The sequence below is a fragment of the Ranitomeya variabilis genome, chromosome 2 (genome assembly GCF_051348905.1).
Source record: "Ranitomeya variabilis isolate aRanVar5 chromosome 2, aRanVar5.hap1, whole genome shotgun sequence".
Taxonomy (NCBI): domain Eukaryota; kingdom Metazoa; phylum Chordata; class Amphibia; order Anura; family Dendrobatidae; genus Ranitomeya; species Ranitomeya variabilis.
The window spans coordinates 706,494,338-706,512,727 of NC_135233.1; the positions used below are offsets into that span (position 1 = coordinate 706,494,338).

General features: G+C 44.4%; 2 protein-coding genes across 2 annotated transcripts in view; both read right to left on the reverse strand.

Moving 5' to 3' along the window:
• The window catches only part of REV3L (REV3 like, DNA directed polymerase zeta catalytic subunit), a 263,811-nt gene that overhangs the window by 131,853 nt on the left and 113,568 nt on the right, over positions 1–18,390 (reverse strand). The window contains exons 2-3 of the mRNA XM_077289474.1: positions 7,291–7,483; positions 5,646–5,720 (exon numbers count right to left, since the gene is read on the reverse strand). Coding sequence (XP_077145589.1) covers positions 5,646–5,720; positions 7,291–7,483 — 268 coding nt within the window. The remainder of the gene's footprint in view (positions 1–5,645; positions 5,721–7,290; positions 7,484–18,390) is intronic.
• LOC143807665 (uncharacterized) lies at positions 4,376–5,044 on the reverse strand. Its single transcript, XM_077289475.1, has 3 exons — positions 4,950–5,044; positions 4,796–4,867; positions 4,376–4,590 (listed from the first exon to the last, which is right to left on the reverse strand). Exons 1-3 carry the CDS (start codon positions 5,013–5,015, stop codon positions 4,408–4,410), a joined length of 321 nt encoding a protein of 106 aa, XP_077145590.1. The 5' UTR covers positions 5,016–5,044; the 3' UTR covers positions 4,376–4,407.

An 18,390-nucleotide genomic window follows, 5' to 3' on the forward strand; every position in this document is an offset into this window, starting at 1 on the left:
TAGATAACCAGACACCGCCAATGGGACTACAGAGGGCGTGTATTATTGGATATCTTTATATAGACCCTTGAACAGCTGAAATCTTCAGATTTTGCTCCTGTATCATGATGGATCTTCGCATGGAGAGCTTTTATTTCAACCTGGATTTAAGCATCAAGCTGTTTCTTGCCTGTGTGTTTGCTTGGGAGCAAGACAGAAATCGCGAAAGATGGAGAAGGAGACTGTGTAGGCGTTTTTGGAGACACCCCATTATTGAATTACGTGAGAGCCGTGGAGCCTATCACACGCTGTATGGTGAGCTTAATGACAACCCGGACAAATTCCCGGAATATACAAGGATGTCGTGAGACTCATTCCGGGATTTGCTTGCTCGTGTCCAAGGAGCCATACGTAGTCAGGACACCCAGCTCCGTAGAGCGATTCCACCAGAAGAACGTCTGCTGGTTACATTAAGGTACGTAACAAATCTAAACCAATGGCAGTGCTAATTTTTGATGTTCTGACATGGTTTTTTTTGGTATTTTCCTTTATGTCTTTAGCATAACAAACACCATAAATAGAATTGATTGTAATTGTTTTTTTCTTCCAGATTTCTGGCAACTGGAGAGAGTTTATCATCCCTCCACTTCCAATACCGGCTTGGAATTTCCACCCTGTCCGGAATAGTTGCAGACACCTGCCGGGCTTTGTGGAATGTACTCCGGGATGAGTGTATTCCCCTACCCACCTTGGACATGTGGATTGAAATTGGGGAAAAATTCTGGAGTGTGTGTGATTTCCCCAACTGTTTGGGAGCGGTGGATGGAAAGCACATCCGCATTATCAAACCAGCCAGAACAGGATCGGAGTACTTCAATTACAAAAAATATTTTTCTGTTGTGCTCATGGCAATAGCCGATGCGGACTGTCGCTTCATTGCCGTGGACATTGGAGCATTTGGCCGTGGCAACGATTCCCAGACTTTTAAGAACTCTGATATGGGCCGCCGTGTGAATGGCAAAAATTTTAATTTTCCACGGCCACGACCGCTCCCCAACACTCAAGGTCCACCAATGCCATTTGTTATGGTTGGTGATGAGGCCTTTCAGATGTGTGAAAACCTACTAAAGCCATATTCCAGTCGTGACTTGAACCTCACTAAAAAGATTTTTAACTACAGACTGACCAGGGCACAAAGAACAGTAGAGTGTACCTTTGGTATTCTAGTCTCAAAATGGCGCATTCTTGCATCAGCCATTAATCTAAAAATGGAGACAGTCGACGAGGTGGTCAAAGCCTGTGTGGTTCTGCACAATTACATAATGGCTAAGGAGTGGCCCAACATTGAACTGGATGAACCAGTTGCACACCCACTGCCCGATTACCAAAATCACCCGCTGCGGTCAACAGCTGAAGTTGGCCACATGTGGGACCAATTTGCTGCTTTTGATCCGGATATTGGGCGTGTGTCATGGCAGGACAATGTTGTGTAAATGTCCTGTTGGGATTTTATCTCTACCAGTTATTTTCTAAAATGTTACTAATATTTCTCGTTAATAAACTTTATTTTTTGGTGTCTTGATCGTGTCTCCTATGTCCTCTACAAACCAAAGCTGTCCTCACACTAGCTGTATTTGGTCTGTATTTCATATCAGTATTTTTAATCTAAAACCAGGAGTGGGTGTTAATAGCTGAGGTGCTAGATATGTTATTATTATAATTTTCCTCTATTTGTTCCAATCATTGTTTTGACTTACTGATATAAAATACTGACCACCAACTGTTAATGTGATGACAGCCATGTTGTTTTGAAGGTTGTTGCGGTCATTGCGTCCGGATTCTGTTCTGCAGTATCCATTGGACACAGACTGAAGAGACAATGACTGTCATACAAAACAAATCTATACTCATCAAGTCAGGTGTCAGAAATAATGAATTCATGATACACATAGCCTCATGAATTCACTATTTCTGACACATGTACAGGTGAGCATAGATATGCCGTGTGTGACCGCCATCGTCCCTTCACTTTGTGTGAAATAGATTACGTACACAGAAGAAAAAATGGAGGTTATACAAGGCAGTTCTCTACTCAGCAGGTCAGGTGTCCTAAAACTAATGAGTTTGTGGACACCTGACCTGTTGAGTATAGTTCTGCATTTTATTTCCGCTATTTTCACTTCACTCTGCAACACTAGTCACAGACTAATCAGAAGGAAGAGATTATGGAGATTATACAAGTATAAATATTTTGGCCCACCTCATATCTCTATACTCAAGACACACAAAGCTGCAGTCTTTTATTTGCTAACTACTGGAGCTATGATGTGGCCAAAAAAGTAAGTGTTCGGCGCACGGTGTGTGTGGACAGCGGCGAAATACACAAGTAAACCACACATAATTGGGGGCAAAAAACAATATTATTTATTTTGTTACAGACAAAATTTTTATTTACTGCGCCTGTTGGGGTAGAGTGATGTAAACGGGGGGTGTGAAGCAGTGAGGCCTGGCTAACTGTGGACGACGCAGAGGTGGCAGGAGAAGGGGCAATGAAACTTGTGGGGTCTGGTAGTTTGGGGATAGGGCTTGAGACACACTGGAAGGGTGAGACAAACCTGACATTACAGACACACTGGGAAGTGAAGGGGGAGGAATACTAAGAGTCCGCTGTTTTTGTTTTTTCCTTTTTGGGATTGCCGGGTTCTGGTAAGCCTCGGTGGGCTCATATGTCGTGGCATGGTCGTGGTGGGTGACCTGTCAGGGTCCGGCTGCACTGTGTCAGAGTCCATAGTGCTCGTAGAGCATGCAGCCATGCCAGAGTCCATAGTGCTCGTACAGCCATGCCAGAGTCCATAGTGCTCGTACAGCGTGCAGCCATGCCAGAGTCCATAGTGCTCATAGAGCGTGCAGCCATGCCAGAGTCCATAGTGCTCGTAGAGCGTGCAGCCATGCCAGATTCCATAGCGCTTGTAGAGCGGAAGGCCACGCAAGGGTCCTGCTGCATCGTGGTGGTGGCGGTACGGAAGGCCACGCAAGGGTCCTGCTGCATCGTGGTGGCGGCGGTACGGAAGGCCATGCCTGGGTCCTGCTGCATCGTGGCGGTACGGAAGGCCATGCCTGGGTCCTGCTGCATCGTGGTGGTGGCGGTACGGAAGGCCATGCCTGGGTCCTGCTGCATCGTGGTGGTGGCGGTACGGAAGGCCATGCCTGGGTCCTGCTGCATCGTGGTGGTGGCGGTACGGAAGGCCATGCCTGGGTCCTGCTGCATCGTGGTGTCAGCGGAGGAGGTCCAAGCAGGAGCAGCGGTTGTCATGGTGGTGGCGGTGGGCTGTCCAACAGCACTCGGCATGGTGGTGGTGCTGTACTGGTGTCCGGCAGTGCTAGGAATAGAGGTGGCCGTGCAGTGGTATGCAGCAGAGGTCGGCATTGAGGTTAATCGTGACAGTGAAGGCACAGGTGGATATGCCGCCACTGTCAGCTGAAAATACCGGCTCTGCTGCATAGCCTGCACGTAAGCAGCATTGCAGGCCTGCATGACACTAAGCTGGAGATGAGGAGTAAGGTGTTCCGACATGCCCTGCTCAATTTGGTTAAAAAAATCATGTGCTGGCCTCTGGAGGTCGGCTTTTACTTAGTCAAGGCTTTTGGTGACCTCCTGGATACAGGGTATTCATGTGGCTAAGGGAAATATCCATTCGGTCACCCAAAGCCTTGAGTCCTTCGTGAAAAACCGAGCTCAAGTGCAAAAACTCGGGCATGAGGGACCTGTCCGATGCCCTTTGCCGCTGCCGTGAGGAGCCCAAAAAAAAAGGGGCAGTGGCAGAGGACTGGGAAAGGGGAAGACCTGATGGACCAGCTTCCTGGTCTCCAGTTTGTGTGGCAGGCCCACTTGCTGCAGCGCTGCTGGATGGCTGGGACGGATCCATGGCTGTCGGATGAAGGACCGCTCCAGAACCTGGGCCAACAGTGCTGCTCCATGTGCTGTGAAAAAAGGAAAAAAAAATTAATACCAAAAATTAACCAGACACCAACTCCTGTGGAATAGAAAAATACAGATTACGGCAATACAACACAACCTAATGCACGGGAGAAATACTTACGTTCTCTGGGCAAGGACCGGTCTTAAAAATGCCAGAACGCGATGGTATTTGTACTTTCTGATCCTTGCTCCTGAACCACTGGGAACACGGCTCTCTTGACGCAGGTCCTTGTTGAAGCGGTCCTTCATCGAACGCCAACGTGTTTTGACTCTGGCCACGGTTGAAAAAAACAAAACATAATGGTTAGACAATGGACTTTTGGCCGTGCTCACACAACTGTGTGTGATGAGAGAAACTCCTGAGAGTTTCTCTCATCACACACAGTTGTGTGAGCACGGCCAAGGTGTCTGCTGCTTCACACTGCATTGCAATACTTACCAAATGCATTTCAGACCCGAGTCGGGGCGTTTTCCCAGCCATCCCACATCTCTTTGGCCACCTCATTCCATAGGCGCCGGATCGTCACATTGTCCGAGTGCTGTGGAACCCGGGTGTCCCACAACGGGACTCGCTCCTGGACCAGGGAGATGAGGAGGTCATTTTCTATGAGGTCTTCATCCCGTTCTGGAACCTAAAAATTAAATAAAGACATTAATGTTGGATACATTAACATAAGTAAAAGAAAGAAAACAGAGGCTGAGAAATGGCATGAATAAGGAAAGTCAAGATACAAAAGGATTCCAGAAGAAAAATTTAAAGAAATAGGAATGTAAAGAAAGGAAGATTCAAGAATACTACAGTGAGGATACAGTAAACAGTCAGTCTTGTATACGTACACGCTGCCGCCTTGCCACCCGACCGTGACTCCGCTGCTCCTGCCCAATCTCTGCCGCAGTAGAAGTAGTACTCTAAAAAAAATGAAAAACAAAAATTGTCATATGTGTAGATGTGACAGTGAATACTTACCAATCTGAGGAGGTGAGTACTCACTTCACTGACATGTTCTACTTCAGAAGGCCCAGGACGTTGCTCCTCATCAGAATAAGAAGACAACATTCTGATGCATGCAGATAAAAAGAAATGGCAGAAATTAGGACATGTAGAGACAGAAAATAGAAAATAAAGGCATTGGCTAGAATATACTCACATTGTTCAGAGGCTTGTTTGCTTCAAGGTGCTGTGGTCTGTCTGCTCTGCTTGGCTGTCTGCTGAGTAGTGAGCTGCAAATGTCCACGCCCTCCCTTTATCACCTTGCATGTGGGGGGTGGCTTATCAGTGTCTAGACATGTTTTTCTCTGGTGCAACGCATGCGTTCACGAACGCAAGCAAACGCATGCGTTCACATAGACAGCAATGCGTTTTTTTTGGCGCATTCCTTACACAATCGACCGCATACGTTTCTAGGCAAATTGATGCCTCTAAAAATTACTACATGTAGCATTTCCGCCACAAACCGCAGACGACGAAATTACGCATGCGTCGTCAAACGCGGCAAAAAGCAACCGATCGCAGACGCATGCGTCCCTAATGTTAAATAGAGGAATACACAACGCATGCGGATATTTGCGGAAGAAACGCTGCGGACACAACCGCAAATGTCAAACTGGCCTTAGACACACAAAATGCCTCTTTAAAAGATCTAAGCACAGGCAAAAAAAGTGCTCAAAATCATATATTAATACTTACCTTTTCAGCATAGATGGATTATACAGATAGATTTTCATGAATTGCCTTTCTTTTTCATGGTATCCGTAGAATGGGCTATATAAAAAAAAAACAGTGCTGTTAGAAAGGTATTATAACTTCTACATCTAAAAATATACGCAATAAATCATCTGTAATTGAATTTACATTGATTACTAATGAAATGAACAAATCTAGACTCTGTTCGCATTGTGTTAGGTTAAGTTGGTGGATGGGCTGAGAAAGGTCATGGGGCAAATGGTGAACGTAGCCATAAGTATATTTTTTGTGGACAGTGCATGCCACTATATGGCTACAGAAGGGTACATGTAATTGCCTTCCATTAAAGACTCCAACGTAAGACTAATTCCACGTTCACACTTCCAAATGCAACATTTTGTGCTGTAGTTCCCCTTTCTTTTTCCAATTGTCATAACTTTATTTTTGATTTTGCCTGCCAAGCCGGCCGGCCCCCGGCACTGGGGCACGGTCAAAGGCCGGCCCCCGGCACTGGGGCACGGTCAAAGGCCGGCCCCCGGCACTGGGGCACGGTCAAAGGCCGGCCCCCGGCACTGGGGCACGGTCAAAGGCTGGCCCCCAGCACTGGGGCACGGTCAAAGGCTGGCCCCCAGCACTGGGGCACGGTCAAAGGCCGGCACTGGGGCACGGTCAAAGGCCGGCACTGGGGCACGGTCAAAGGCCGGCCCCCGGCACTGTGCACGGTCAAAGGCCGGCCCCCGGCACTGGGGCACGGTCAAAGGCTGGCCCCCGGCACTGGGGCACGGTCAAAGGCCGGCACTGGGGCACGGTCAAAGGCCGGCACTGGGGCACGGTCAAAGGCTGGCCGCCGGCACTGGGGCACGGTCAAAGACTGGCCCCCGGCACTGGGGCACGGTCAAAGGCCGGCACTGGGGCACGGTCAAAGGCCGGCCCCCGGCACTGGGGCACGGTCAAAGGCCGGCCCCCGGCACTGGGGCACGGTCAAAGGCCGGCACTGGGGCACAGTCAAAGGCCGGCTCCCGGCACTGGGGCACGGTCAAAGACCGGCTCCCAGCACCGAGTCTCTGTTGAAAGTTGACTCCCGTTATTATGGCACTGTTGGAAGCTGGCACCCATTATCAGGGCACTGTTGAAAACCGGCTCTTGTTATGAGGTTACTGTGGCTGCTATTATGGCTTTCATTCTCTGGATGTAAAGAAGAATGCTTTTTATACACTGACAGCAATCGTAGATAAACTGGTGACAGGCTACTGATAAACGACCAGCACATTACATTTATTTGCTCATTTTACATCCACTAATATCCCCTAATATTTTCTTGTCATGTCATTCTATGAATTTACAGATGAAGTTGGCCATAAACCAAAGTTTTCTTTCAATTTTGTGAAAAAATGTTCATTCTGATACAAAGAGGCCATTACTATTACCAAATGCTGAGACTGTCCCAGCATAATAATTTTCCTAAACACATGAAGAATGCTACCATGACAGGCCATACACAAAATGACACTTTTGGAATATCACTTGAGATAAAGTGAGCCTGCCGCCCCACAATGTAGTAACACAGCCTAAGAAAAGAAAAAGTAATGCAATTAATTCATTCTGCATCATGCCTGTACATAGGCTAAGTGTATGAACGCATACTCACACTCCAGAAACCAGGGTGATCTTGAATACATGCTGAGTGTTGGTGGACGGATTGCCTAAGGCCACATTAAGTGCCCGATCAATGCTGAATGCCACCTGCCTGAGATAGCGATCGTGATCTTTCTGGCCATATCCATCGTATGGTACATACAGATAGGGAAAGATACCATGAAGATGCAGGCATGTCTTCTGACCTAAAAAATACAACATGAAAACATCCTTTTATTAGTATGCCATGCACAATGCATTGTAAAACTGAAACCCCCAAGAAGTCTCATAAGCCAATACTAATTATACCACATGTTGGCCAAGCATTCTGGACATCATAGTCCCACTAATTGTTACTGGACAATTCCATCACCTTTCTAATTTTATTTTTGTTACACCCCTTATTAAAATAGTACTGGCCCGTAATGATAGTAATGCTCCCATAATATATACATTAATACATGCAATTTTTCATTGGGAAAAAAATTAATTAATAGAGGTCAATTTGAGAAATGCCACAAACTGCATGAAAAAAGGCATAATTAAAGCAGGCTGAGTTTTATTAAAAAAATAAAAAAAATAAATAAAAGGACACCAAAAAAAATGCAAGTAAAAATATATCAGCAAAGAAGAAAATGTATCGCAATCAATATTTCCCTATTAACTCTTAGCAAAGTTTAGGCTTAGAAAAACTTAGCAAAAAAGCACCAAAAACCGACACTAAGGGTTTGTTCACAAATTGCGGGGGTAGTTGGGACACATTTTTATTGTAGAAAAATGCAGAGTTTAAGGCTATGTTCACACGTTACGTTTATGCTGAGGGATTATTCAGCAGGGAAAACATGCTCTCTTGGCAGTAAAGAAGCTGCGTACAAAAAAGGTTTTGCTGCATTTTTGTTGTGTCTTGTGTAGGTTGATAAAGTTTAGGGGCCCCCCAAAAAGCGTGATTTAACTTCCTTAGGTTTTTGCACCAAAAACGCAGCAAAAATATTGCATTTTTGCACATACCCATTGTTTCCTATGGGTGAAAAAGAAACGCTGCAAATACGCCGAAAAAATGATGAAAGAAGTGACATGCTGCAGTTTGCAAAAATGAAGCAGTTTTCCAAACCAATCTGGAAAATAAACCAATGTGTGTGCATGAGATTTCTGAAAACTCACACTTTGCTGTAAAACAAAACTTAAAAACTGCACAAGAAATGCCGCAAAAAACACGTATGAACATAGACTTATAGTACCAGTAAAGTGAGATTTCAGAAATAATTCTTTCTGCGCTTTTCGCACATTGAAATTGATGTGAAAAAAAATAAAGATGCATCAAAATCGCATTCAAAAACGTAGCAAACGGGTGTATTTGATACAGCATTTTTCCTGCCAACACTGAGTATTTGTAGCAGATTTCTGCATCTCTTGGCAGAAAAAACGCAGCTGCAAATATGACCATTTTTGATCTGCGTCTTTGCCCTGTGTTTTTGACCGATTTGAGTGAGGTCAATAGTGAAAAATGCAGGGGAATAAAAAAAACAACACAGAATGGACGTGCTGTAGATTATGTTTTGCGCCAAATCTGCAAGTCACAAATAATAATAATCGTTATTTTTATAGCGCTAACATATTCCGCAGCGCTTTACAGTTTGCACACACTATCTTCGCTGTCCCCGATGGGGCTCACAATCTAAATTCCCTATCAGTATGTCTTTGGAATGTGGGAGGAAACCGGAGAACCCGGAGGAAACCCACGCAAACACGGGGAGAACATAAACTCCTTGCAGATGTTGTCCTTGGTGGGATTTGAACCCAGGACTCCAGCGCTGCAAGGACACTCCAGGTTTCTCATTCACTTTGCTGGCATCAGGAGTGCTTCAGGTTTTGCTAGCAAATCTGCATTGCATACACGCACCAAATCTGCAACATGTGCACAAGCCCTAAAAGTTTTTTACTAAAAAGCTGTATATGAAAGCAATATATAAGTGGTGAGCGTAAAGTAGATGAAAACCACAGGATAGTGCAATTTAAAATAATACTTAAAGGGAACCTGTCACCCCCCCCCCCCCCCCCCAGGCGTTTTTAACTAAAAGCCACCTTGTGCAGCAGTAATGCTGCATTCTGACAAGGTGGCTCTTTTAGTTCTGGGTGCTGTAGTTGCCGAAATAATAAGTTTTTTTATTTGTCCAAAATACCTTGTCTTCAGTCTTCACAAGCAGGGCGGCCGCACAGGCGCAATCACCGAGACTGCATATGAGGAAAGACGGGCAGCGCTCACTGCGCCTGCCCAAAGCTGAAGAAAAGAGCGCTGTCGCCGGCAGATTTCAAAACAGCGGTGAGGAGGCGGCGCCAAGAAGACATGACTTACGGCTGTGCGGCGTCTGAAGCAGGGGGGAAAGGCCTGCCTCCTGCTGCACAAGGTGGCTCTTTTAGTTAAAAACGCCTGGGGGAGGGGGGGGGGGGGGTGACAGGTTCCCTTTAAAGGGGTGCCAGAGAAAACAACTCATCACCTTTCTATAGTTACTAAGTGAAGGGGGTCCAACTGTTGAGACCTGCACCAGAGGAATGGACATTTTTTATCCCCATTAGTCTGGAGCATGCAAAACCATTTCTTTATTCATTCCCTAAGGGGGTGCCGATCGCTGTGCTCGGCTTTTTCCAGCAGCCTCATGAATGGAGCATTAGTCGGGCATCCGACCTGCTGCTTCAATTTGTAACGGAGATAAGAATGCCCCATGGGGATAAAAATTACCTGTTCTGCCGATGTGTGCAGATCCCAGGAGTCAGACCCCAGCTGATCAGTAAGGCTACGGTCACACATTGAGTATTTGGTGAGTTTTACCTCAGTATCTGTAAGCCAAAACCAGGAGTGGGTGATGAATACAGACGTGAAGCCCGTGTTTCTATTATACTTTTCCTGATTGTTCCCATTCCTGGTTTTAACTTACAAACACGGAGGTAAAAAAAAATTCACCACATACTGAACATGTGCACTTGGCCTAAGTTGTCATCTATCTTGTTGATGGGTAATAACTGCTTTTCACTGGACAACCCATTTAACTATTTATTATCAAGCCCACTCTGTTTGGGAGGATAAAAAAAACAGAAAAGAACAAAATTGCTGCTGTCAGATAGACACACATACACACACACATACATACATTATGCCAGTATGACAATTGATAAAAACTGTGAATCTAGAATAATCAGCCGAGAAAGTCCTATGATAACCTAAAGCTTCCGCACACTGTCTTCGTTCAGCCTTTAAAATGTACAAAAATATATCACTAAATTACTTGAACGCCATCTTCGGTAAACATTTGGGAAAGCACTGTTGGCAAGAGCTGTAATTATTTTGACATCAGCTGGAGGGGTCATGCCATTTGTAAAAAGCCTTTCCACAATAAAGATCAAAAATGGCATTTTTCTTTAACATATATTCCCAGCAAAACATCACTAAGCTTTCTCCTGTAAGTATAGCCGTATGGTATGAGGAGTGCCATCAGCCACGTTCTTTTTTTATTTTCTATTACTGAAGAAACATTTGCCGTCTCTCTAGAAATGAAACAAAGAAATCGGCAACAGTTCTACCGTTAGCAGCACATTTTCACTAATCTCATGCCCACGCATTGAACATTGCTGATAGATTATTATAGAAACCAACAGACCCCCCCACATATTGGGATATTTACAGCTAACAAAATGCATGGGTGTAGACATGTGGTAAATAATTTAGCAGCTTAATATTAAGTTGACTGTTTAGTCGTCAAATATTTGCAAATATTCCACAGAGTCCGATCGCACATTCTATCAAAATTGAACATGTTCCTATACAAACCACACCAATCCATGTCATATCCAACTGTCTGCTCATTCAGCACCATGAAGGATTCCCAGAACTTGTATTTGCCATGCGAGACCCTCCAATTGCCAGTTTATTTCTAATGGATCAACACATAGTGGACAACTGCCAATTTCTAAAGTGACTCCAGGTGTACAAGTCAAAGGTCCATCCTATCCCTCCCCCGCTGCGTAAAAACATGTGGAGCATAAAACGCAAGCCACATCTGGAGCTCTGCTCAAGAGACTACTTCTGGGATGGCAGAGGAATTACACATTTTAACAGCACTAAACCAAGAAAGGCATTGTCAAAAATCGCTACATTTAATACTACAGGCGGTGGTTTGGCTCATTCTGTCGAGGAAATGCTGAAGCTTTAGGCCACGTGCACACATTGAGTTTTTGGCGAGTTTTTTACCTCAGTATTTGTAAGCCATTACCAGGAGTGGGTGACAAATACTGAAGTGGTGACGTGTTTCTATTATACTTTTCCTCTGATAAGCCAAAACCAGGAGAGGAACAATCAGAGGAAAACTATAATATAAACATGAGCACCTCTTCTGCCTTTTTCACCCACTCCTGATTTTGGCTTACAAATACTGAGGTAAAATATTTGCCAAAACTCAACGGGCTTTAGGCCAAAATCACACATCCAACATTCATGGCCCGGTTATGGACAGCGGTGTCCAGACTGCCCGCAGTTCACCTGACCTGAAATCAATAGTCTCAGGTATGCCTATGAGGCTTGAGTTCAAGTCAAGAGACCTGAAGCCGGTCTGAAAATTGGAACCTGTACTTGGACCGTGAACAGTGGATGTGTGGAACCACCATTGTGTGCCCACACAACATCTTTTTTCAAGCGGATTCTTCTCTGAAACAATACTGAAAGAGTGATCAATAAGAACTCTCAAAGAATGAACAGAAGCATTTCTATGTAAAAACGGCATGCTGTTTAAATGTTCAGTCTTTTGAACGTCTTATAACTGCTTCATGCTAAGGCCAAGTGACCTATTCCTCTGGCGTGTACGGCACTGAAGATGTGCTATACTTTACAAGTAAATGGGAAGGCTCAAAAGATGACTGGGCATCTCTTTGACCAGTTTCCCAGCAATTTTACTTCAGGAATCGCCAGTGGTTTCTTCATTGTTGAATAGAGAAAAAGTAAAAGATCGGAAAAAGGTACTATAAGACAGCCAAAATGATTGAAGAGTGCTCCAGAAAAAAACAGCTAGGGGGTCAAAAACGAGGAAGAAGAACGGAGGGAAAAAAAAAAAAACTACACCAACATGTCCTAAAGCGTCTTCCCTTTTAGGCTATGTGCACATGTCAGGATTTTCAGCAGAATTTTCCTGAACAAAACCGAACTTTTTTCTGCAGGAAATCCGCATTTTTTTTGGCGCTTTTAACGCGTTTTTTTTCGCTTTCTTTTTTCCGGAGCTTTCCCAATGCAATTAAATAGCGGTAAAAATGCAAAAAATCCACAAAATTAATGAACATGCTGCGTTTTTTTTTACTGCGATGCGTTTTAACGGAAAAAAATGCAACATATGCACAATAATTGCGAAATGCATTATAAATGATGGGATGCATATGTATGCGTTTTTAAAGCGTTTTTATAGCGAAAAAACACGAAAAAAAGTGAAAAATCCTGAACGTGTGCACATAGCCTTACAGTGGATTTGCCCACTTCTAGCCAGGTCATTAAAATACAATTATAATTGGGTTACTGAAGTCTACAGTATTTTATTAAACCATCATAAATTATACACACACATAGTACATAATTATATATGTACCACTGACTATAACATCGATGTGTCACAACACATGCATTTCTCCTAGAAGAACAGACAGAACCACGGAAGCATGCACAATTACCAAGTGCCTAGGGTGCCATCGTCATCTCCGTGCCAATAGCGTAAAAATACATCCACGCTACATTACCACAAGAAATGTGGTTTTAATTGCTGTGTCTAGTTATTTTCTCTATAGAGTCTAAAGAATTAAGCACTGGTAACTAATACAAGTATATAAGGCACCACTTCATCTGGCAAAGGAGAAAGTACATCACCACTATAAGCAATATAGCGTGCAGTCTCCAGAAGCATCACTACCCCATATCATTAAGTACCACAAGGACCTGCATTTGCCTGTACTTACAATACTTTGCGAATAGGAAATTATTGAAAAATTATATGTTAATCATGGCATTAAAAGTGAGTAACTTGTTGGTGAAACATGCCATCACTATGTGGATTATGCACTACATGGGTTCCAAATACTTATACAGCTGACACCAAAGAGTAGCAGATGTAATGAGAGCTTGCTCCAATCGCATCCGTTTAACATCTTAGATGGGGCTGTTAATCATGACCGTAGCATTTAGGAGCTTAAGGACGAAGGAAGTGAAATCCCCTCATATGCCCATCGCACACCTCCGCATGATCTCTGGGTACCAATTGGTTTGTCATGGCAGCCATAGACCAATATGTGACCTATAATAATACAATGGACTTCAACAGTCTTGTACAGCTGATGGGCTTTATAAAATTGCAACACCAAGAAGGAAAAGCTATGGAATCATGAAAATCACACGGTCGGATAGACATGTTAATGGTGAAAAAAATGGAAACCATTTTCAAACAGCTGAATATATTCAGTATAGAGTATGAGAGCCTCATGCAGAAATCCCCGCACTTACACAACTGGGCATGATACCAATGAGATCACTAATGGATGTCTGAGGAATATTCTGCCATGCTGAATGCACTTTGGTGCGCAAATCATCAAGATCCGCTGCTGGCAGCTTCCTTTGCGGACACTTTGGAGAAATAGCTTTAGCACTGGTTTCCCATAAAATAAATGAAATGCCAAACTGGGAGTGTACCCAGAATTAGGAGTAGAAGGTTCCAGCTACTGTACATTATGCCCCCACATCATAACCCCAGGAGTATATGCTGAAAAGAAATAATAATGTACCTCGACAGTTCTATCATGAAGGTTATCCTTCTGTGTGCTCTGGGGTATCCAACCAGTTGTGCTCAGGGTTAAATAGTTCTCCATTATTGTTACAAAAATTTAAGTGAGCCTTTGGTGGTTTAAGAAAAAAAAAACCAAAAACCTATAATCCCCTTCTCTAGCAGCGACACTCCTTCACAATCTGTACTGTACACCCCAATTGCATAGCCAGCATCTGAGTCAGTCTGCCTATGGCTTGGGCACCATTCATTTACTGACAGGTTTCTTTTAAATGAAAACAAGTACAGAATGGGATGATGGGCTATGTTGTAGTAATGACATGGTTAACATGACCAGCTTAGTTTAGGAAATTTCTTTAAAGTTCCTTGCTAGAAAGTCCAAGGTGCCGTGTGCCAAAAAGAGAAGACACAGAGCAGCATTTATTGCAAGAGTCATAGCTAAATATGGTAAGAAATGAGGGCAGCCCTCAAGTTTCTCATACTAGGAGCCTGACGGTACCATATTAGACACAAGAGAAAGCTGCTAAAATATTCATCAAAAACAGAATGACTTATTACAGTGGGACTGCAGTTAGATGTACAAGAATAAAAAAGCTGTCTATGCTTGATGGTGGGCTGCCCATCCCCCAACACAGAGAATGCATTAAGAATTGTCAAAATCCATCCCTGCAATTCCCAACCTCAGGGTCTGTACAGGTTGCATTTTTGTCACATTTTTTACTGAACCTGAAGGAGTTGATAGTCCCAGCAAAGTAAATGAGATTCCTGAACTCTCATGTACACATTGCTTATTTTTTCCTTGCAGATTTGCAGAAGGTTTAACATCTGCAGCATGTCAATTCTTCTAGCATTTTTTAATGCAGATTTCACCCATACTAAAGAGTGTGGAAAAACGCATCAAAGATCACATGCAAAAAAAACCCGTCAGAAACACGTTTTATGCTGCACTTTTCCTGCCAACAGATAAGTGTCTGCAGTAGGTTTTTCCTTAAAGAGGTTGAACTTGTCCACTACTTAGATACTATTAGCCTGTGCTTAGGATAGGTCATTAATGTCAGACTGGGGGAAGGTGGGGGTCCAACATCCCATTGATCAGCAGTTTTACAGTTCCAGCGGGACTGGATGGACGTAAACAGTGTACGGGGTTTGATCAGCACGGTGGGGGGTCCGACATCTGTCCAGATGTAGTGTAGAGAGGCATGATGCCTCTGTACACTGTAGTGGACATCCTACGGCGCTGCAACCCGGGACTAATTACTTTAGTAGCAATTGAGCTGCAGCACTCAAAATTGGCAACCACAAAGTACAGGGCCATCATTCTCCTACTCTGTGCATCTGGACAGATGTTGGACCCCACTTTTTTATATCGATAGGTCATCAGCATCTAACTAGAGGATATGCCCTTTAATCACTTCATTTTTTTTAATTCAGAACAGCACAGCCAACCCCACAATAGAAGACACAAACCATATAAAAAAAAAAATCAAACATTTTATATTATACATATACGGTATGTATATTTAAGCTTCACCCCCCAGTTTGTCAGAAATGGAAATGATCAGGAGGAAATTAGCCCCTATGCTCTCCGAGGGATTTCTACAACACTGCTATAGAAACACACACTGAGCACTGTGGGCAAATTTACCGTTAAACTCTAAAGCTATGTGCACATGTTGCGGATTGATGTGCGGATTTTTTCGCACTTTTGCAAAATGAGCATGTAAACCGCACTGCGGATTATCCGCGGATTTACCATGGTTTTTGTGCAGATTCCTATTGAAGAGCAGGTGTAAACTGTTGCAGAATCCGCACAAAAAATTGACATGCTGTAGAAAATACACCTCTGGGCTTCCGCGCATTTTTTTTCCACAGCATGTGCACTGCGGATTTTGTTTTCCATACATTTTGTTTACATGGTACTGTACAACACATGGAATACAGCTGCAAATCCGCTACGGATCCGCAGCGTGTGCACATAGCCTAAGGATATGGGCACACGATGCGTTTTTGCAGAATTTTTTTCCTGCATGGAAATGGGCCACAAAATGCTTTGGAAACCTTCTGCAAGCTAATTCAATGACAATCCTGAGGTGTTGTTCACCTGATCAGTAAATTTCCTTAGAGTATTTGCAGTGCGTTTTTTACTGCAGCATGCCAATTTTTGGGGCGGATGTGTTGCATTTTCTACACATTTGACTTCAATTGAGTCAGTCAAATCTGCAGCAAAAACACAGGTCTAAAAAGGTTTGCGGATATTCAGAGTTTTTGTTTTTACCGGCTTCTTATCGGCAATAATGCTACCGCAGGTAAGACAGTTGGTCAGAGCGCTGTGGGGTCACGCTGCCAGATGTCAGCATAACCCCGCAGCTGTGACTGTGACCCGCAATAAAACGCTTACCGTAGGTTAGCAGGAGTGGGCTGATGAGACTACTCCTCCCATCAGGCTACGTCTGTCACTGAACAGTGATGGCATGAGCCGATGATGGGAGAAGTAGTCTCATCAGCCGGCGCATGTGCCCACACTTAAAAAAAACTTTCTCACGCAGCAGTGGCGCCATAAGGGGGATCAACAAAGCTGATCCGCTGATGAACTCTGGTGAACTCTCTCACAGCAACTCAGTGATACACTGCGGGAGCAATTACCTCCCATCAGTGTATAGCCGGCTGTCTTTGAGAGCAGTCACATCAGTAACTGCTCTCGATGTGACTTTTCTTAAAGTCATCAGGATCGTCGTGGGACATTATGGATCATCTTCTCTGCGGACAGGTGAGGAATATTGAGGTTTATTATTTTATTTTTGTTGCAGGAGATGTTGGCTTCGGTGGATTAGACGTTTAGTATGGTTTAATTTAGATTCATTAAAGGAGTCTGTGTCATTATTTCAAATAAAGGACTTTATTCTGGGTGTGTGTGTTTTTATAATATCACTATGGGGTTAATAATGGGGGTAACCTATAGAGGCCTCTGCATTACTAATCAGTGGGCTTGATGTTACCTGATAATACAAAAGGTCACATCACAACCCCCCAACCATCACCACACTTACCACCGCCACAAGGCAAGTGGAAAGAATGAGGCTAAGCGCTTTTTAACATGGAGAGGAACTTGTTTGCCATTGTAATAAGAATAGTCCTATGTAAAAGGAGCAAAAAGATTAGCGATAAACCTTTCCTGATTTGGATCAATCATAATGCTATAAAAATTATATAAGTAAATATGTCATCTATAAGTGGTAGTATTGCTCAGCATTAGGTTCATATGAGATGTCACATAATACTGACACTCTCTACAAATTAGGAATGGGGGCTTCAAGGGATTTTCTCATGAACTCTACTTTAGGGCTGTCCCACACGTCCAGATAATTCCGGTACCGGAATAAATCGGTACCGGAGTTATCCGTGTCCGTGTGCCTGGGAACTCACGGAGGCCATACGTGCGGCACACGTGTGCCGCCCGTATGGCGAGTGGGTACCACACGGAGCGTGTGGTACCCACTCTGCATCATGCTGAAGCCGCGATTCATATCTTCTCTCCAGCAGCGTTTGCTGCAGAGAAAATATGAAGAATAGTGTTTAAAATAAAGATCCATGTGTCCGCCGCCCCCCCACCCCCTGTGCGCCCCCCCGCTGGTCAGAAAATACTTACCCGCTCCCTCGCTCCTTCCTGGTCTGGCCGCGGCTCCTCCTGCATGCGGTCACGTGGGGCCGATCATTTACAGTCATGAATATGTGGCTCCACCTCCCATAGGGGCGGAGCCGACTATTCATGATTGTAAATGATCGGCCCCACGTGACCGCATACAGTAAGCCGCGGCCAGACCAGGAAGGAGCGAGGGAGCGGGTAAGTATTTTCTGACCAGCGGGGGGGCGCACAGGGGGGCGCACAGGGGGTGGGGGGGCGGCGGACACATGGATCTTTATTTTTAACACTATTCTTCATATTTTCTCTACAGCAAACGCTGCTGGAGAGAAGATATGAATACCGGCTTCAGCACCATGTGGGGGGGACAGCGCTTACTGTAGCGCTGTCTCCTGCACGCACACGGACCCCAGACGGAGAATGTCCGTGTGAGGTCCGTGTTTTACGCGGACCCATTGACTATTGGGTCCGTGTAAAACGTGCGCTCCCACGAACACTGACATGTCTCCGTGTTTGGCACACGGAGACACGGTCCGCAAAAAATCAATGACATCTGAACAGATGCATTGATTTTTATGGGTCTACGTGTGTCAGTGTCTCCGGTACGTGAGGAAACTATCACCTCACGTACCGGAGCCACTGACGTGTGAAACCGGCCTTAGGAGTGCAC